At 58.1% G+C, this 19,859-nt stretch overlaps 2 protein-coding genes and 1 non-coding gene across 3 annotated transcripts in view; 2 read left to right on the top strand and 1 right to left on the bottom strand.

The window, feature by feature from the left end:
* Positions 1-13,675, top strand: part of NSD2 (nuclear receptor binding SET domain protein 2) — a 60,228-nt gene extending 46,553 nt beyond the window's left edge. The window contains 6 exon segments of the mRNA XM_021677717.1: positions 564-833; positions 1,781-1,897; positions 9,086-9,227; positions 9,477-9,583; positions 10,553-10,757; positions 11,475-13,675. Of these exon segments, the coding sequence (XP_021533392.1) occupies positions 564-833; positions 1,781-1,897; positions 9,086-9,227; positions 9,477-9,583; positions 10,553-10,757; positions 11,475-11,746 (1,113 nt within the window). The 3' untranslated portion in view covers positions 11,747-13,675.
* Positions 8,843-8,973, top strand: LOC123324245. The gene has a single exon (XR_006539725.1).
* Positions 13,676-15,614: 1,939 nt separating the features above from the next.
* The window catches only part of NELFA (negative elongation factor complex member A), a 23,724-nt gene continuing 19,479 nt past the window's right edge, over positions 15,615-19,859 (bottom strand). The window contains exons 5-11 of the mRNA XM_021677650.1: positions 19,089-19,219; positions 18,925-18,994; positions 18,537-18,625; positions 17,700-17,811; positions 16,717-16,994; positions 16,460-16,559; positions 15,615-16,335 (exon numbers count right to left, since the gene is read on the bottom strand). Of these exons, the coding sequence (XP_021533325.1) occupies positions 16,151-16,335; positions 16,460-16,559; positions 16,717-16,994; positions 17,700-17,811; positions 18,537-18,625; positions 18,925-18,994; positions 19,089-19,219 (965 nt within the window). The 3' untranslated portion in view covers positions 15,615-16,150. The remainder of the gene's footprint in view (positions 16,336-16,459; positions 16,560-16,716; positions 16,995-17,699; positions 17,812-18,536; positions 18,626-18,924; positions 18,995-19,088; positions 19,220-19,859) is intronic.

Below are 19,859 nucleotides of genomic sequence, written 5' to 3'. Positions count from 1 at the left end.
TCACCCCACAGCAGGGCAAAGCGTCTTTTACCATGTTTCCCCTTGAATTGTTGGTTTCTGCTTTAGTTTCTCTTCCCTTCTCTCTGTGGCTTTTTTGTTGGGTTGCTCTTGTTCCGTCATTACAAACTGCAAGTTCAGGAGGGCAGAGACCGTGTGTCCTTGTGCTCACCACCACTGCCCTGGCCCCCTGCCTGCCGGTCATCAGATCCAGGTGCTGGAAGGCCAGCTGCCCCGCACTGTGCTCAGCACCTGCTCGTGTTCCTCCCTTGGAGCAGCCAGGCTGCAGAAGTGTCTGCTCTCTCCTGTAGATGAGGAACATGGGATAGTTGGGGTGGGATAAGGGCTCCGCTCCAGCCCACCTTCTAGAGCTCCCAGGTCAAGGTTGGCCTGTGCTGGGAGCTGCACCTGTGGGAGGTGGGCTACGCCCGCTGCCATCCCTGCTGGCCTCTGAAGCTCAGACCTTCAGGAGGCTGGGCAGGTGGGGACAGGAGTAGGGCACGGGGCGTCAGATGCTCGTTCTCTTGGCGCATCAGCTCATAAGATGCCAATTTTCTCCCCTGCAGGTGAATAAACCTTACGGGAAAGTCCAGATCTACACAGCTGATATCTCTGAAATCCCGAAGTGCAACTGTAAGCCCACAGATGAGAATCCCTGTGGCTTTGATTCGGAGTGTTTGAACAGGATGCTGATGTTCGAGTGCCACCCGCAGGTGTGTCCTGCAGGCGAGTACTGCCAGAACCAGTGTTTCACCAAGCGCCAGTACCCCGAGACCAAGATCATCAAGACAGACGGCAAAGGATGGGGCCTGGTCGCCATGCGGGACATCAGGAAGGTGTGTGGCATGCCCCCTCCCTTGCTTTTAAGAAATTAGGGTTCCTTTGGTGGCTTAAGCTTGGATTCGCCTACTGGGCCTTTGCACTCATGCAAGAATGGTCTTTTTAAAAAAGGTTTTGAGTTATTATAATGGAATATTGTGAAATGTTACATGAAAGCTGCCTATCCAAGTAAAACTCAAAAATCCCCTTAGAGCATGCCTCCTGTTGGCATTTCGGTGGTTGCTTTAGGATGTGAGACTGTGAAGGAGCCCTTCGCTGGGTAAGTGGACAGGACACTCCAGGGGGTCACGGATGGGTGGGAGGAAGCTGTGCTGTCTGGGGGCACTGCAGGGCCAGCTCGTCCGTGCCAGAGGCCACATGCAGTCCGCCTGCCTCTGTCCTCAGACTGAGTGACCAGCGGTGTCCATTAGGTAGGGGACAACTGGAATTGGCTTGTTGTCCTCTGTCTAGCCAAGCCAGGGCACGGCCTGGGGGCGTGGCCTCAGACCCAAGGTCTGGTCTCGGCCTGATCCTGGGCAAAAAAGGCTGCCTTGAAACATGCAAAACCCCTGTGGTCGTGTGTGTTCCCCTGCCTGCCCTGGCGGCCAGTTCTTCTGGCCTCCTGTTGGGTGAAGGGGCGGAGCTGCAGCAGGAAGTCCGGCAGGAGCTCAGGGTCCCCCCGTGGTGTCCCCAGGGGCAGTTTGCTTCAGGGAGCGAGAGTTAGGGTGTTGCTGCTTTGGGAAGGATGCTTGGATGAATTCTCTCTTGACAGCCTGTGTAAAATACGTCTAGAGTCATGTGAGTTGACTCGGACTAACTGGGACTCTGACAGACCCCACCCCCGATGGCGGGATGGCATGTGCCTGGTGCCCCGCTCTGGTTCTCTGGCTGTGGGCTCCTGCACTCTGGAATTCAGAGCTGGTTCGTCTGCTCTTTGTCATCATCACGCTCTTCTGGTTTCCAGGGAGAATTTGTGAACGAGTATGTTGGCGAGCTGATTGACGAGGAGGAGTGCATGGCGAGAATCAAATATGCACACGAGAACGACATCACCCACTTCTACATGCTCACCATAGACAAGGTAGTGCTAACTGAGCTTCACGGCTTACGTCTGCAGCGTGCCGCCGCCCGTAACAGCGGACCTTGTCTTGTGGTGACGATACCGTGTTGTCCACGTGTCGCTCTTTTCAGATGCGTGTACATTTTCTCCTGAAGTGTATGGTGTCTTCCGACGGCTGCCTGAGGGCCGGAGCGGGCTGTCTGTGTGCGTGAGTGCGTCCTGGGAGCCTCACGTGTCCCACCGGTGCATGAAGAGTGTACTGGACAGTCGGGCTAAGGGTCAGTGAAAAGAGGAGAAAAGCACAGATTAGGAGAGTTACGCATGTGTTCAGTTACACGGCGGGGCTTCCTGTTTGTTCATCGCTTGTCTGAAGCCCAGATGTGCAAAAGCAGTCTGGAACATAGGTGTGCTAGAGGGAGGATGGGTGAGAATGCTTGTTTACGAGTCGGGGTGAGTGAGAGAAAGCGCAGGCGGGCCCTTCGCGGGTTGGTGGCAGGTGCCCGACGGGGACAGGCCCTTTCCAGGGTAGCATCGCGGTGGGCTGGTCTGGCCCCAGGGGCAGCCTGCTTGCTGCCTGAGTGTTGCTTGAGGGGAAGGCAGACACGATGCATGTTTCTGCTACTTCTTGCCCTTAATCTCATAATCTAGCAGGAAGATGTGGCTATTTTTAGGAATGCTTGAAAACAAGATAGAAAATGATCACACCACGTGATTTGAATAACTCAGGGAAATGACAGAAAGACGATGTGATGAGGTCTGGAAAGCAGCCTGTTGTGGAGATTAGGATGGTCCCAGAGACCTTGCAGGGTCGTCCCCCGGGAGGCTGTGGCCCCAGGACCACTGGGCTCTTGGTCATTGGCTGCAGCTTGACCAGTCATGGGGCCTAGACCCTGCAACGAGAATTGTGCTTCCTGCCGAGACCCTAAATCTTGGGGCTGGGGTGCTGGACAGGACGTCGTGGAGACAGTGAGGGAAGCCCTGCGGTGGACATGCTGCTGCTCCCGATGTTACGTTTCTCAGGTGCTGATAGTGATGCCTGGACAGGGTTGCTCCTTGTGAGGAGAAAGTGGTGATGTGTTTCAGGCTCAAGCGGCTGAGTTTGGTAACTCGCAGAGGGAAGGAGTGAGTGCGTGTGAGTGCACACGCACATCTGTGTGATAGATGACACAGCGAACGTGGAAAACGTCAGTAGTCGGTGTATCTAAGTGAAGGCTGTACTGGTGGTCCTGCTGGTAGTATTCCATTTTTTTCCTGTAAATTTGAAATTTCTTAAAAAGAATTGGTTAGGGCGCCTGGGTAGCTCAGTCGGTTAAGCAACTGCCTTCAGCTCAGTTCGTGATCCTGGAGTCCCGGGATCAAGTCCCGCATCGGGCTCCCTGCTCAGCAGGGAGTCTGCTTCTCCCTCTGAGCTTCTCCCCTCTCATGTGCTCTCTCTCTCGCATTCTCTCTCTCTCAAATAAATAAATAAAATCTTTAAAAAAAAAAAAAAAAGGAGAAAGAAAAGACGATGAAGAAGAAACTTTAAAAAAAAAAGAATTGGTTAGAGGGGCGCCTGGGTGGCTCAGTCGGTTAAGCGTCCAACTTTTGATTTCGGCTCAGGTCATGAGAGTCTGCTTAAGATTCTCTCCTTCCCGGGGCGCCGGGGTGGCTCAGTCGTTGAGCGTCTGCCTTCGGCTCGGGTCGTGATCCCGGGGTCCTGGGACTGAGCCCCACATCGGGCTCCCTGCTCCACGGAAGCCTGCTTCTCCCTCTCCCGCTCCCCCTGCTTGTGTTCCCTCTCTCGCTTTGTCTCTGTCAAATAAATAAATAAAATCTTTGGGCCCCTGGGTGGCTCAGTCGTCGGGCGTCTGCCTTCGGCTCAGGTCATGATCCCAGGGTCCTGGGATCGAGTCCCACATAGGGCTCCCTGCTCGGCGGGAAGCCTGCTTCTCCCTCTGCCACTCCCCCTGCTTGTGTTCCCTCTCTCGCTGTGTCTCTCTGTCAAACAAAATCTTTAAAAAAAGAAAAATTTCCTGTGACCATGGGCGCCTGGGTGGCTCAGTCGTTAAGCGTCTGCCTTCGGCTCAGGTCATGGTCCCAGGGTCCTGGGATCAAGCTCTGCATGGGGCTCCCTGCTCGGCGGGAAGCCTGCTTCTCCCTCTCCCACTCCCCCTGCTTGTGTTCCCTCTCTCGCTGTCTCTCCCTCTGTCAAATAAATAAATAAAATCTTCAAAAAAAAAAAAAAAAAAGAAAAAGAATTGGTTAGAAAGGTGAGCATCCTGGACTAGAGAGGAGGCTGCTTTTCCTCCCTTGGGCCTGTCAGGAGCACAGCACCTCTGTCCACGCAGGCTTCTATAAGAGGCAGGCCTGCAGATGGCATAGGCTGGCAAACAGGAATTCTGTAGGACAGAATGAACAGAATAACCAGCCATTGATGGAGGAGGCCCGTCTGTCCTGCCCCCTTGAAACTCTCACAATACCTGTGCAGGATGGCAGGTTAGGGGCAGAGAGTTCTGCCGTGCTGGAGCCGATCCGTGGAGGCAAGGGTCTGCACGCACAGCTTCCCGGGGGCGATGGGGCATGGAACAGGTGGTGCTCGAGTTTGAACCCTTGTGTGGGGACCACCGCCAGAGCCTGCTCAGAGGCCTGCTGTGCGGCTGGGCCCGAGGGGCCTGCGCGGACCCCACGGAGGGCTATAGTCCCAGGGGAGGGGCCGGTAAACTTGGCCCAGGGGTTGGCCAATGTGTGCTTCCCTCTGCCATCCCCTGCCCTTGGGGAGTGGCAAGGGAGGTCATTTTATTAGAAATTCAACCCCTAGGCCTGTGTCTTACCATGTTTTGTAGCCTAAATTTAAACTACTTGTGTGTTGGAAGAAATGACAAGTTGACCATTTAACACACAAATTGGTCTCTGAAATGATAATTCACCGAGGGCACCTGACTGAAGCAAAGTTAAAACCCATGACACACGAGGGACACGTAAACAATTCATACCTCGTATCCTTGCTATAAAAACAACATGGACGGGGCACCTGGGTGGCTCAGTCGTTAAGCGTCTGCCTTCGGCTCAGGTCACGATCCCGGGGTCCTGGGATCGAGCCCCGCATCGGGCTCCCTGCTCCGTGGGAAGCCTGCTTCTCCCTCTCCCACTCCCCCTGCTTGTGTTCCCTCTCTCGCTGTGTCTCTCTCTGTCAAAAAATAAATAAAATCTTAAAAAAAAAAAAACATGGACAAGCCCTGCCGAAGCGTTTACAGAGCACAATGGAGCAAGAGCTCCCTAAGCAGACCTTCAAAAAGTCTTAGCTTTTGGTGAGAACCGGAAGTAACATGACCTCTTATTGAAGTGGTGGGAGCCACTGAAGGAGACGTGGGTATCACGAGAGAAGAGCAGGACGCAGATGTGAGCGGCTCAGACGCGCAGCCATGGGAATGAGCCCAGAAGGCAGCTGTGGAGTGCTAGGCAGCCGCGGGGAAGGCGGCTGGAGAGGAAGCTCTGGGGCTGTGGACCGCAGTGCCGGAGGGTGAAAGGTGAAAACTTCGTCAGAGCGGCCCGGGGATGTGGAAAGTAGGAATGTTCAGTGGATGCTCCAGAAGCAGAGACTGGGGGATGGGGGGAAAGGCCATATGAAAAAAGGATTTTCTGGAAGCTGATGAAACTGACCAAGGTTTGAACAGAATGAATAAAAATAAGTCTATACCTAGATAGGTTATTAAAAAACAACAACAACAACAACAACCCAGACCTGTAGGGTAGCAAAGACGGCAAAGATTGAAAGCCCTAGCGAGAAGAGGCGCACGTTCCAGGGAGCAGCTGTCCCAGGGGTGCGTGGGTAGGCTCATCGGTTAAGCGTCTGACTCTTGATTTTGGCCCGGGTCACAATCTCAGGGTCGTGAGATGGAGCGCCCGGTGCTGGGCTCCGCACTGGGCGTGGAGCCTGCTTGAGATTCTCTTCCTCCGCCCCTCCCACTTGTGCACTCGCTCTTTCTAAAATAAAAAATAAAACATTTAAAGTAAAAGAATCAGAAAGGTTGTAAGAGTACTAGGAAAGAAAAACTTGGCAAACGCTAGTCCAGAGAAGGCCGCTCTTGGTACGCTAACGTCAGATCAGGATGACTTTGGAGAGAGCGTCATGGAGCGGCTGCAGCAGGCCGCGGCGGTGGCCGGGGGGGGGGGTCTCCTGACTGGGTACGGTTGTGGGGGTGCAGGGGGGCCCAGGGAGGCAGCAGTGGGGGCGGGCTCCATGTGTATCTGATAGCTTGGGGAGATCTTAGAAGCAGTTCGATGAAAAAAAAAAAGAGAAGGAGATCCACAGTCAGCAGCATTAATCTCTAAAAATTAAAATAAAGAATCTACACATAGGATTCTGGTAGGAGAGAGCAGCAGCTCACTTCCAAAGCAACTACAACAAGAAGTACATACAAAGCACATCTGGAGCGGAACTGAGGACAGACAGACCCATCACCCTGAGAGCGCTGAGTTCCCACTGAGTTTCCAAAGAGGACAGCGGAGACTGGAGGCACGGGGGGCTCCTGGGAGGCGCGGGTGACAGGCCTTGGGAAGGACCATCTGCCAAGAGTGAGACAGAGAAGGGACCCGTGGTGGGGGCGGCGGTGGGGACCCCCATCAGGCTGGCAGCAGAGAAGGTACCTGAGACAGCAGGACCACCAGTCCAGCTGCGAGCCGCCGCGGGCCCCCAGCGCGCTCAGAGACGGGGGACGAAGGGAGCGGCGGATGAAAGCTCTACCCGGCATTGAGCGTGGATTCTGAAGTGTGAGGAGCTGGAGGTGGCCAGACAGCCGGCAGAGCTGAGTCGGGAACTCGACAGGCTCAGGATCAGACAGGAGGAGACACGGGCGTCTGCCGGGCAGAGCTTCAGCCGCAAGGGGCATGTGGGGAGCAGCAGACGCAGGGCGGACATGACTGAGGAGGAAGGACAGAGAAAGACCAGGAGACACGCACAGCACAGGGAGCAGGCCCCGGAGCGTCCCTGCGTGGCCCCAGCCCGGAGACGAGCCTGCGCCTCCACTGACCTTCTGGAAAACTCAAAGGAAATGAAAGAAAAGGACCCTGTATTTCAGGGAAATCCATCCAGAATGGCCAACAGAGTAAAAATCGTATTAAAATTACTGGTTGTGACAAAGATTCCTTTGCCAGCCAGACGTAAACACCGAACTGCTCCTCGGGAAGAGCACGAGGCTGGCTTGAGGCCGCAGCACGGTCTGCAGAACAGAGGGAGCCAAAGATTCTGTGGTGAGCTGAGTGGTCCATCGGTCCTGTGGCTACAGGGTAAGAGGCGAGTGCCAAGGAACCGAGAAAGTGTAGACCCGCTCCTGACGACAACTCAGGAGACAGAAAAGAAGGCCTTTTCCTCCTGTTTGATGAAGGCCTGAGCAAGGCTCAGGAGGGAGACAAAGATGCTTGCTGCTTCCGCTGCTCCTGGGGACGGCGCAGGGAGGCCGAGCGCACCGGTGTCTGACCCCCACACACCCCACACCCACCAGTACACCCACATCGTCACAGTTTCAAAATCAGCGTTGGCCGGCCATCCTGGATCCACGCAGAGGGCTACATTTGCAGGGGTAAAGCGGGGCGTATCTGCGTGGCGCTCCCCGTCCCAGGGGCAGGCGGCAGGGCAGCCGGCGGAGGACATCCCCGTGCCTCCACTCATGGAAGGCGATATTCCAGACGCAGTCAGGAGCTAGGGAATGTCAGGGGTATCTTTTGTAGCGTAGGGGGAGGGAGGGCTGGGCCAGGCTGGTCAGAAACCCTGAGTGCATAAAGCAAAAGATAAATAAAAGAGCTGTAGAAAACTGGGGAAGTTCTCAGAGAAGGCTCTGTGAAGGTGAAAATCGAGTGTTGTCTTGGGAGGAAGATTTGACACGTGGCTACCAGGGCTCGAGTATCCACAGTGCGTAGGCACAGAGAACAGAGTGAAGACGTGGTGAGCCGGCCCCGGGCATGTGGCCCTCAGCCCGCGCCCGGGAAGTGCCCACGGGAGCCCGGGGGGGGCCCGTCGCTCTGTGGGCGGCGTTGGGGACCAGGGCTGACCAGGGCTGTCCCGCTACTGGCAGGCATCGCAGGCTGTGTTCTGGAAAGGGTTTGTGGGAACGCCAGCGCGGGTGCGTGAGAGTGCAGACGGCAGCGTCGTCCCTGGGTGGGATGGCACCCCCGGCGCTGGGGTGGGCGGTTAGCGGGGCCCTTAGGCCGTGGGAGAGCGTGCTGCGGGGCAAGCCCGTTGTGGTGCCGTTTCTCTACATAAGGAACACGTGGCGTGGGTGTGGCTGAGGTGGGAAGTGTCGGAGCCAGCCTGTCCTGGACACGGGGGACCCTGTGGGGCGGCATCGCCAGGCAGGGGGGCCCAGCACAGGGCTTCTGGGGCCCCAGGGGAGACATCCCACAGACGTGTGTTTACACGTTTGTGTGCCCCCTTCAGACACAACTTTGCACAAACTCATGGCTTCCGTACTTTGCCTGATTTTAAGTGTCCTCCTGCCTGCTGGGACATTTCTTACCTCGACTGCTCCCTGTGGCATGGGGACCCCTTGTGCAGTCCAGCCAGTGACCTTTAGGCTCCAGTCTCCCCACTGCTGGCGACGAACACATCCTCATATGCACGTGCACCAGGGCAGGGCCGCCGTGGGCCTGTGTGTCTTCGGCGGCGGCGGCTTGCTCTCTCAAAACTGTCCCTGCCGGCCTGTGGCCGGCCCCGGTGTCTTGGCCAACGCTCCCGTTGCAGCGTGAGGTCAGATTACTTCGTCAGCTGCTTAGGGATGCGGACACCTTCCCAAATGCGCATCTGTCTGGATCTCATCTTTGGGCATTGCTTGTTCATATCCTTTGTCCATTTTGGAACTGGGCTCCTCTTGTTCTTGTCTGTGAATGTTGAGTTTCCACCGGCCGTTAGTGTTGACCTTCCCGTGTCTCCTGGCTTCTTGTCATCCGATGGGTGGTGTTGGGGAGCACCAGCTGGCTGCCCCATCCTCACCAACACTCACTGGGGCTTGGTCCTCTCCATGTGGTTGTGACCCGCCCCCCCCCCCCGTGAGTGAGAGAAACAGGACTGGTTTGGGGGTGTCCTGTCCAAGTGGACACGGGAGACCACGGTTTCCAGCACAACATCGTTGTCCAGCAGGTGTTAAGACGGTGAAAATTCCCTTTAAACAAGGACGTGATGGCTAAGCGCTGCCCGCGTATTCCAATGCTGCTTGAAACTTGAGTTGTACCTTACAGGACCGTATAATTGATGCTGGCCCCAAAGGAAACTATTCCCGATTTATGAACCACAGCTGCCAGCCCAACTGTGAGACCCTCAAGTGGACAGTGAACGGTGACACTCGCGTGGGCCTGTTTGCAGTGTGTGACATTCCGGCAGGTATGACACCTCCAGGGTCACAGCACGGGGCCTGGGCTGCGCGGCAGGCGGCAGCGGTCAGAGCTGCCGCGCGAGGCCAGGCTGGAGCAGCCCGGGGGGCGGGCGCGGGGCGGGGGCGCTGCAGGTGGTTCTCCTCGGAGTGCACATGGAGAGCCGTGAGGGGACGGGAGTGTGTTCTGTGGACCTGGCGGAGGCTCTCGCCTTGACAAAGAGGCCAGTATTTCCAGTGCTGTGTCTCTTGTCACCCAGGGACAGAGCTGACCTTCAACTACAACCTCGATTGTTTGGGTAACGAGAAAACAGTCTGTCGGTGTGGGGCCTCCAACTGCAGCGGGTTCCTCGGGGACAGACCAAAGGTAAAGGCATGGCTCCCACTGTCCCCAGCTGACATCAGCAGTTCCGACGTCTGCGAGCCCGTCCCTCGTAGTGGAAAGTGGCTTCTTCTGAGCTGACTTGTAGCTGTGACAGGCGGGAGGGGGTCTTCTGCAGGGTGTGGGTGAGGATGGCCGCAGGGAGGCGAGGGCTCCCTGTCGCAAAGTGCCACAGGCTGAGGCATGAACAACAGAACTTCCCGAGGCCAGAAACCCGAAATCAGGGTGTAGTCAGGGCTGCACTCCCTCCCAGCGCTCTCCCAGCTTCTGGTGGTTTCCAGCAACCGCGTTCCTCGGGCTCGTAGACACTTTCCTCGTCTCTGCCGTGATCTTCACGGGGCCTGCTCCCTGTTCTGGGTCTCTTCCTCTTCCTCTAAGGACCCTGGTCATACGGGATTAAGGGCCCCCTACCCCAGTGTGACCTCATCCTTAGTTACAGGTAAGGTCCAATTCTGAGATGCTGGGAAGGTCCCCAATTTGGGCACAATTACCTGCCTCCCTGTGCCACATAACCTGGGCCCTAAAACACTGGCAGATCCCAGGCATCCGCCCTGAGTTGGGTGTCCATGTTGGTGTCTGCTGCTTCAACCGGAGAATGATCTTCTCTCATTCACAATGAAATTCTTACTAGAAAGAGCCAAGGATGCACCGCGGCCCGGCAGGAGCCACTCTGTGGCCCGAGCATCCCGTCAGCAGATTTGGGGGCCACTATGAGGTGCCGCTGCGGGAGACTTTCGGCAAAGCCGGTCTTACTTTCTGTGCTCAACTCTCTTCCATTTAGCGAGATGGATGGCCCTCCCTGGGCATATGTCCTGTCCCCGTCTTCTGTCCTTTCGGTGTAAGAGCGTCTCCATGGGCCTCTGAAGCCCCTGCACCCCGACTCTGGCTCTTCGTAGTTTCTTATTGCTTCTGTCCGTGAGATTCTTTCAAGTGAACTGCACTTTTTTCTTCTAGACCTCAACATCCCTTTCTTCAGAGGAAAAGGGCAAAAAGACCAAGAAACGAACCAGGAGGCGGAGAACCAGAGGTGAAGGGAAGAAGGAGTCCGAGGACGAGTGTTTCCGCTGTGGGGATGGCGGCCAGCTGGTGCTGTGTGACCGCAAGTCCTGTACCAAGGCCTACCACCTGTCGTGCCTGGGCCTGGGCAAGCGGCCCTTCGGTGGGTGAGCGGGCCCCCTGGCAGCCTTTGGGGGTCCCTGTCGATGGCTCTCCTCTCCCGGTCACAGATTCGCTGGTGACTCAGGTAGTGAGGCCCAGCCTGGGGAGGTCTGCACACGGAGTCAGCGTCCGCGGCGCGAATGGTCGTGGAACCTCTGAGGCTGCCCCGAGCGGAGGCCACACCAGAGCTGATGGCATGGGAGGAGGGGACAGGCCAGGAGGGGACAAGCAGTGGGCTCTACTTTGCACTTTCAACCTCGTTTCGGACAGATTGTAGGCGCCACTGTGAAAATGTCCACTGGGGTCTCAGAAGAAAAACAGGCCTTTAGCCAGAGAAACTGAAAAGCTATAAAAGGAAAAGTCCAACACGTTTGAGTGTAAAAAAAAAGCAATTATGACAGAGCACGATTTCATAGGCAAATGGGAAAGCTATCTGCAGGAGGTGTGATGGTGCCCCGTACACACTGACGTCAGGAAGACCGCGGGTCCAGGCCACGGCGGGGTCACAGGAGAGAAGTCGGCGTGTCAGCGGGGCGCGTGCCCTCCGCCAGGCCCTCCGCCGGGCCTGCCCGCCTTCGCTTCCCTTCACGTTTTCACAGCTCGGCAGGAAGCAGTGTCTTGTCTTAATCTGTGTCTATCTCACTGGTTGGTTTTAAAATTGGTTTTCAACCATGAAGAGGTTCTGTCACTTCTACTAATTTGTCATGTTTCATTGCAGGGAAGTGGGAATGTCCTTGGCATCATTGTGACGTGTGTGGCAAGCCTTCCACTTTGTTTTGCCACTTTTGCCCCAATTCGTTTTGCAAGGAACACCAGGACGGGACAGCCTTCAGCTCCACCCAGGACGGGCGGTCCTACTGCTGCGAGCACGACTTGGGGGCAGAGTCGGCTCGAAGCGCCAAGACTGAGAAACCCTTTCTGGAGCCCACCAAGTCCAAGGGGAAGAGGAAGAGAAGAAGGTGCTGGCGGAGAGTCATGGAAGGCAAATAGCGCCAGGCAGCGGCTTGGCCAGATCCAAGGGTAGAGGGCCACGCGGGGGACTGGCCCGGAGGACCCAGCCGTGTAGGCCTCCTGGGGGGGGAGCGCCTGTCCACCACTGAGCCATCCTCAGCAGCGCCCGCTGCGTCTGCACTGACGACCCGTCTGGGCCGCGAGGTTCGGAAGGTTCCCGGACACACAAGCCTTAGTACACAGCATTACAGCTACACTTGAATTTCTGAGAATGTCAAGGTCCCCTCCCACTCTATTTTTGTAGGTTAAAGTTATAATTGAAAATTAATTGGCATATGAAATGTTTCTATCTCACCCGAAATGTAGAGAGTAGTATTTTTCTAAAGGATCACTATTATCTCTTTAATCTTAACAATGTTACTTGGCCTGCTTACCTGTCTTCATCACTCAGGAGAGACCAGGGTGGGGCCTGGACAAGGACTCAGACCCTGGATTCCCTGGAAACCATGATTTTGATCATTATTTTGCTCTTATGAAACAGCTGTATGATTTTTTTTTTCGTACTAATGTGAAATTTTTCCTCAAAACGCTTCTTTTCCATCCTAGTGAGAAGCCGGCCCCAGGAGCGGTGGTAGTGGTAGCGTTGTTGTAAGATGCCCCCGTAGTTTGTTCTGACGTGGATCTGGACTGAGTGGCGCCGCGGCGTCGGCCTCCCAAGGGTGGGGTCTGCGCGGCCCAGCCCCTCCCGAGCGGGCTGGGGCTGGCGCTTCGCACCTGCCTGCCTCCTGAACGCACTCGGTTCTTGCCAACATTTGGGGGAAGACTTTGTATATTTTTTTCATTTGGCTTTTCTCTACCAGTTTCTGGCTTTTATTCTCAATATATTTTTGCTAAACTTGTTTCACAAATTACCACCGACTGAAATGTGTATTTACTGATGCGGCCCCGAGTTGTCCCAGCGAAAGGAGCGGAACTCAGTAGTGAGTTTGTGTCAAGAGAGGAGTTCGTGACAATGGCTCTGTAGAAGCTGTGTTGTGCCCTGTGGTGACAGTTGGGTGCAGGGCAGGTGCTTGCCACCCTGGGGACCCAGAGCACGTGGGAGACGTGCATTTCCAAAAAATGTTCCCTCAGGGTCTGAGGAGAGACCCGGAGTTTAGAACTGTCCCATCTAGTTACTGCCACTGAGTCACCCGTGTGGGTCTGTTCGTGGAAAACGTGCTCAGCCGGGATGCCGCGGAGAAGCGCTCGCGCCGGGGCTCCGGGCCTGTGCCGTGGGCGTGGCAGCGGGCGGGCGCCCGGCCTGGGTTTCCCCGGGAGATGGCCTAACTAACTTTCCCTTATTAGAAGGCCCAGCCCCACAAAGTGAGAAGCTGCTGGGAATATGAAGTTGTCTTCTCTCTCTCGAAGTTCCTCTTGACTGTGGGGAGTCCGGAGCGCCCCGAGGGCAGGGGTCCTGTCAGACCACCCGCGTGCCCTCCGTGGGGCCTGCAGTCTCCGTGCTCGCAATGGGAGGGAAGGGGATACTCAGCGGCAGATGCTGTCTTCTGCTCTTTCTTCTTAAGATAACCTAAGGAGGACATGTATCCTGCAGAGACGTATACACAGCCCTTCTTGAAAACTGCTCCTGAGGTCTCCTGCTCCTTGCACAATTGCAGGATGTCCTTGGACCCAGAGCCCTGGTCACGGCTTCTCCGTGGTTCTGTGACGTGAGCTCTTGGGGGCGGTGGTCTCTGCCAGGTTCTGACCACAGGGAAGAATCTGCTCCTGGTGTGAGGCTCCCTAGTGTCTGCAGGCCCGCGCCTCCCCCAGCACTAAGAGCAGAGTTTTACCGACTGTGGCGGTCCCTTTGGTGCCTCTCCTACCGCCGTCCTGGAGAAAGGAGCCATACACGGCGACCCAGGAGATACGGGACCTTGGTCATCAGTTGACTCTTCCATGTGGCTCAGGTGACCTCCGGAAATGCACTTGCTTTGGTAAGACACGGGGACTGGGGGGGGGGGGGGGGGGGTGGGGGGCTCAGTTTAGAACTCTTAATTTCTCTCAAATCGTCCTAAGAAAATACTGGATTGTTGTATAAATTTATGCTCCTTATTTCCCAAACAACTTGGAAGGTTGTTCCAGCAACGGGTCCGGCGGTGCTCTGGGCCAGGGCCCGAGGCCGTGGGGGCCCTGCAGGAGTCCGCTCTTCAGAGCCCGGGGCCTGGGGTGCGGGCCACGCGCCTCGCTTGTCCTTTCCCACCAGCGAAGGGACTTCTGCAGAAGTCAGACCATCAGACTGGGCTTGCAGTGCACTTTGGGGAGCAGATTAAGTTATTTTTGTATTTGACGTAGTAAAAATCTTGTGATTTCTTGAGTCACTTTGATATTTTCAAATTCTACGATCTTTCTGAAGGAAATACTGGAAAAATTATTTTAAATATGGTTATCCTCTTTCCAAAAACTGTTGAACTAATGAGCAAATAACACTAACTTTGAAAAACCTCTAGAAAACTGGTTGATAAATCTGAGTACAACCAGGCTGCAGCGTGGCGGCTGAGCCCAAGGGCTCTCCCACGGCGGCCAATGCGCTTCGCTCCGAGTCAGAGGGAGAGCTCGTGTAGGGGGAGTCGGTCTTTCTGAACATCAGCTTCAGTCCTTTGTCGTGAACATGAAGCAGAAACAAAGCGAAAATTGCCCCATCTCCGGATTCCTCAGCATCAGGAATGGCCGGCACCGTGGCCCCAGCGAGGTCGCGCCTGCCCGCGCCAGCACCGGTCTCCGGGTGTCGGGCCCGGGGACGTGTCCACCCCGGCACTCATGACATGGGACCACTAGGGGAGTCGAGCGTGGCGCCCACGGCGCGCGGGGGAGACACCGTTTGCCCCGTCACGCGAGGAGCTGCGCACGACACCCCGCCTCCCGGGCCTCCCACACGCTCAGGCCCGCGCTTCGGATGCCTCTCAAGTTGTGATCCTGACCACACAAACCACAGGGTGTGTAGTGCCCACCTTCCAGAACTACAGATAAGCCTGTTTTGATGAAAATTAACACAAATGACTGTTGCCAAATTCTCGATCCTCCGAGCAGCATGGTGTTGGGTGTTTGTTAGTCACTAAAGTGAATTGCTCACGGGCGTCGTGGTGTCCGCCGTACCCTGTTGAGATGTGAAACGCCCTGTCCGAAATTAAATACGAACTGAAATGGTCGGTCGGAGCTTCCTACAGGATGAGGTCAGGCTCCTTTTAGGAACACTCGGTGCTCTCACCGGTCCGGATAGACTTAAAAACTTGAAGTTCCTTCTGGGGGGTAACAGACTGAACTGTAGACGTGAGAACTTCCAGTCAGGGGAAAATAGCATTTAAAGTGGGACATTGTGTTTGGAAAACTGTGTATGAGTATTTTTGTATTAAAATTTTTTTAAAGGCTTTTTTTTTTTTCTTAAACTTATTTTATATGGGATTGCATTTTGAAGTTTGGGACTTCTTCCCACTTTTCCAGTTCCTTTGGCACCTGGCACAGCCCTGACATGCCCCCGTCCCCCGACTGCCGTCCCGCTCGCGACTTGCCAGGGAGAGGCTGACGGGGCCTCGGGAGGTTCAGCCAGTACCAGACACAGTAAGTGGGGCTCTCCTTCTGGAAAAATGCCCACCCCCTTCTTGGGGTAAATAATTTGATTACCAAAAATCCCCATTAAAGGAGAAACGGTCAGGAGAGGAGCTGCCGACTCTTCTCAGCTGGCGCTCGCTCAGCTCCAGGTCCTCTGTCTTCTCTGATAAGAGCCTCTGGCCGTGTCAGCGGGGGGTGACCGTCCTGCGGCCCCCACCCGCCCCCCACCCCGAGAGGGCCTGCAGCCCTGGAGCAGAGAGGCCAGGCTGGCCCGAAACACAGCTCCGGGGCTTTCTTTAGAAAAGCTATACTTTAATTACTCGGATCGTTTGTACAATGAAAACAGGCACCAGAAGACTGGTCTCAATGCTCACAACCGTACAAAAGACAAATACAAAACCTGCGCGTGGCGTGTGCGGCCCGGCGTCTCCCGCTCTGGGGCACGTGGCAGGCCGTCCCCACCCTGTTCTCAACTGTGCTGGGCCTCACTTTGGTCCCCTCAACCTCGTGGGACGGGAAGAGCGGCGCACTACGAAGGAAGAGCCCTCCCTCACGGTCAGTGGAATTTAAGAAAAAAATAAAAAAAAGATAAAAGTCTAACCAGGCAGAGCTGTCGCTAAAATTAAGAAGTTATAACTTTTTTGGTTAACTTTAACGTTCAAAAATGCAATATTGAATCCAAAAAAGTATCTGAAATCACACAAAAGGTAACCCATATTAAAATTTAAAAAGTAAGTCCAGAACACCCCCGAGAAATGAACCTAAAAGCTTCCGTGGGCTGGGGCTCGGCAGCAGTCGCGGGCCGGTCACAGGTCGTCCCTCAGCCCCGCAGTGAAGGCGGGCGGGGGCGGGGGGCCCCTAGGACACGTTGGCCATGGGCTTGTACTTCTTGAAGCGCGTCCACTGGCCTGTGGCATAGTTCATCTCGAACACGGTGTCCACCAGCATGGTGGTGCTGCCCTGGCCATCCGACTTGGGCAGGTCCTCCGTGTGCTCGCTCAGCTTGATCTGGATCACGTCGCCCTGCTCCTGGCATGGGTTCTCTGCGGAGGGAAGGGGCTGCTGGGCGGGGCGCGGGGGGGTGGTGGAGAGCCCCTTCCCCCACCCTGCGGGGGGGCCCTCATCCCCCCCACCCCCACCCCCTCGGGGCCGGCCGTGCACACCCACCTCGGGAGCCGGCCATGAAGCCCAGGATGAGGGCCTTCTCAGGCCGCGTGACTTTGTTGGCCGTCTTGAACATCTCCTGCGCGGCGAACATCTGCTCTCTCTGCAAGCATGGGGAGAGGGGGTGTGGGTACCCAGGCCCAGCCAGCAGCCCCGCCCGTGTCCACCTGGAGGCCCCTGCCCGGCACTCTGCAGGTGTGGGTGGCCGAGGCCACACGCCCTTCCTGGTGGCTGTCGCCTGTCACCTAAGGCACACCTACCGTGAGCGACAGGTTCTTCTTGGGCTGCTGCTGGGCAGGGGGCTGGGTCTGTGGGGTGACCATGGCCACCGGAGGTGTCTGGGCGGCCGGGGTGACGGCTGGAGGTGTGGTGGGCGTCAGCGGGGAGGTGGGTGTCGAAGGCGCAGATGCGGCCGGGCTCGGGCCGCTGTTGTACATGGGGGCCCTCTGCTTGAACTGTGCCGGCAGCGCGGGGCTGGGGGCACTGGGCTCCTCGGGCGGCCGGCTGGCCTGCAGGCTGGCTTCCCGAGAAGACGGTGCTGTAAGCAGAGCAAGATCTGGTGATGGGGCCGGCCGGGCCCGGGGACACCCGCCCCCACCCCCCCCCTGCTCGGGGAAAGTGGGCAGGCTCTGCCCCACCTCCCAGGCCCCGACCACTCGACCCTGCTCACCCTGAGACCTCGGCTCCGGGTCCCCACGGCGGGGGACAGAGACCCCCACCTTGGAGCCAAAGGTCTCCGGCTTCCCCAGGCCCGCAGATGAGGTGTGAGGCCCGGTGCCCTCGCCCCCACCCACGGCCCTGGTAAGACAGGAAGGCCGCTGCCTCCAGCCTGATGAGGCCGCTGGCCCCCGCGGCCCTTCTCTGGCCACTTGCGCTCCCGGGACCAAGCTCCTGGTGGGCAAAGCCAAGCCCAGTGGAGTGAGAGCCCCAGAGGCGAGGCCATCACCCTGGGTCCTCCTCCTCTTCTTCAGAGAGGCCGGGACCGTGAGGGGACCCCTGAGCCCCGAGGCACGGTCAGCCAGGCCACCCCCCGCCCCCAGCAGCACGTGCTCCCGCTGCACTACGCAAAGGGGCCGCTGCCTGTTTGCCCCCAGAAAAGGCAGAGCAGCTGAAAACTTTGGGTTCGCTCCTGGAAACTCAGCACCAGCGACGGCTCGGGAAGGAGGACATGGCAGCCCCGTGGCAGCGAGTCCGAGGCAGATGCCGCTCCGTCCCATCCCCAGCGGGCGGGCAGGGAGCTCACCTGCCGGGCTCTCGGAGCTAGGGACGTAGGACGAGGCCGGGACCGCGCTGGGTGTGGCAGGCAGGTAGCTCGTGGAGGGCAGTGCCGGCTCGCTGTTCAAGGACCCGAGTTTCTGGAACACAGTTTACAGTCCCTCCTGGAGGCGGGGGGGGGGGGGGGGCCGGGGCCGGCTCCGGCGTGAACCTCCGTCCCCAAGCCTGCGGCAGGACAGCGGGCTCCGCTCTCGGGGCGGGGCTGCCCCCGTCTGCCTCGGGAGCTTCCCAAACCAGCCGCCGCTCAGGAGAGGAGGAGGTTGTTCGAGGTCTCCTCTTACCACAAAGCAAGCGACGACGGGAAGACTCCCTCGTTGCAGGAAATGAGGGAACAGCCCCGCAACAGGAGGAAACTAAGCCACTACCCAGAAACAACCGTGGCCCCGGGGCCTTCCTCCAGCCCTAGCCCGTGGCCCTGAACCCACGCGCTGCACGCGCACGGTCTGCGGGGACCAGACTCCCAAGCAGCAGGCCGTGTGGCCGCTGACCTCCCCAGTGACGGGTAGGCCTCACGCCCCACACGCGGGGCCGACGGCCAGCGCGCGCCCTTCCTCCCTCCCTCCCTCCCACCTGCAAGGCCGGCACTGCCACCTCCACCGGACAGGGGGGAAACCGAGGCACAGCAGTGAGGAGACTCGCCAAGGAGCCCCCCAGAGAGCACATGCAATGCCCCCGGTCAGGGCCTCCGGCCGGCGCTGCCACCCACAGGGCACGTTGTGTGGCTAACCCCCGGGACGAGAGGGAGCGCGCACGACGGCGCGTGAGGGGCCGGGGGGCAGATGGGCCATCGGGGACGCAGCCCCACCTGTGTGGACACCAGGCCAGCCGCGTAATCCGGGGTGGCGTTCTCCACAACGGTCTCCTCCTTGGCCGGCTTTTCCACCACTTCCGCATCTGCCGACAAAGCAGAGTCCTCGCCGGTGCCCCCACCAGCGCAGCAGCCCACGTGCGGGTCCCCGGGGTGCAGGAGGGGCCCCGCCAGCCGCGCAGCCCCAGCCAGCGGCCGGCAACGCCTCGCTGAGCGCGCGCTTCAAACCCAGTCTCCGGGCAGAGTGCGCGGTGAGCTGGTTTCGGCAAAGGTCTGCCACGTGTGATCGCGGCTCCCCCGTTAAGGACCATCTTGTCACGACACAAAGGTCGCCGGTGGCGCAGGCCCGACCCGCACGACCCTGCAGGGAGCCCCACGTACATACCCAGCGTCTTCCTCCTCCTCTTTGCCTCCCGGCCGGCGCCCACCATATCCAGCTCAGAGATGTCGAGCAGCTGCCGAAACAGACAGAAGCCCGCCCGTGACCGCCGTGGGAGGGGCGCCGGGCCGCGCTGCTGAGGCCGCGGACGCCAGCGGGGAAGTGCCCACCTTCACTCCCCTCTCCTTCCGCAGTGGCGTCCTCGAAGGCGGGATGGGGGTCCGGTTCCCGGCAGGGCTGAAGACACTGGGGGCGGTGGGACTTCGGAAGGGCGCCTGCTTCGGGATGCCTTTGAGCGGGGCTGCGGAGAGGACAGCGCCCGTCGGTGGCCGCCTGGGACGGGGCTGCCCCGCACAGCAGGACTCTAGGGAGTGCCTTGTCCCCTGCCACTTCCACGCTGTTCCACAAGAAGCAGAGGCCGCTCCGCCAGCCCCCTGGACGGGAGCGAGGCCCAGTGCCCCCCCCCCCCGCCCCCCGCGAGCCCGTCAGATGCTCAGCAGGCATGACCCCGATTCCCACGGACTGGCTGGGTCTCTGAGGTGCTGCAGGTGACGTCATCAGGGCACCGGTGACCCCGGGCCTTAGGGGGTGAGGGGCCACCTCTCCAGGGAGCCCAGCACTCAGGCGTCAAGTCAAAGAGCGAGGCCATAGGCAGTGATGACATCACAGCCAATCTATGACATTTTTGCCAAAAACACCAAAAAACAAAGCTGCCACGCCCACACCCACCCACCACCCTGGGACTCAGCCTGGCTTCCTTCTCGCACCTCCCGGTGATCAGGTCCGTCCACGGCTAGATGCCCAAACGCCCTGCAGACAGAATCCGCCCCCCACCACCGAGTCTGGTCCCCAGTCTGTCGAAACGGACTCGCCTGGCACACAGGGACGGTGCCTCCCGAACAGGGCCCGTCCCCGGGCATCTGGCGCCCTTCCCCCCCCCC

The sequence above is a fragment of the Neomonachus schauinslandi genome, chromosome 2 (genome assembly GCF_002201575.2).
Source record: "Neomonachus schauinslandi chromosome 2, ASM220157v2, whole genome shotgun sequence".
Lineage (NCBI taxonomy): Eukaryota > Metazoa > Chordata > Mammalia > Carnivora > Phocidae > Neomonachus > Neomonachus schauinslandi.
Note: the sequence above shows the minus strand (reverse complement) of the source record. Positions and strands in the feature narration are given on the sequence as shown.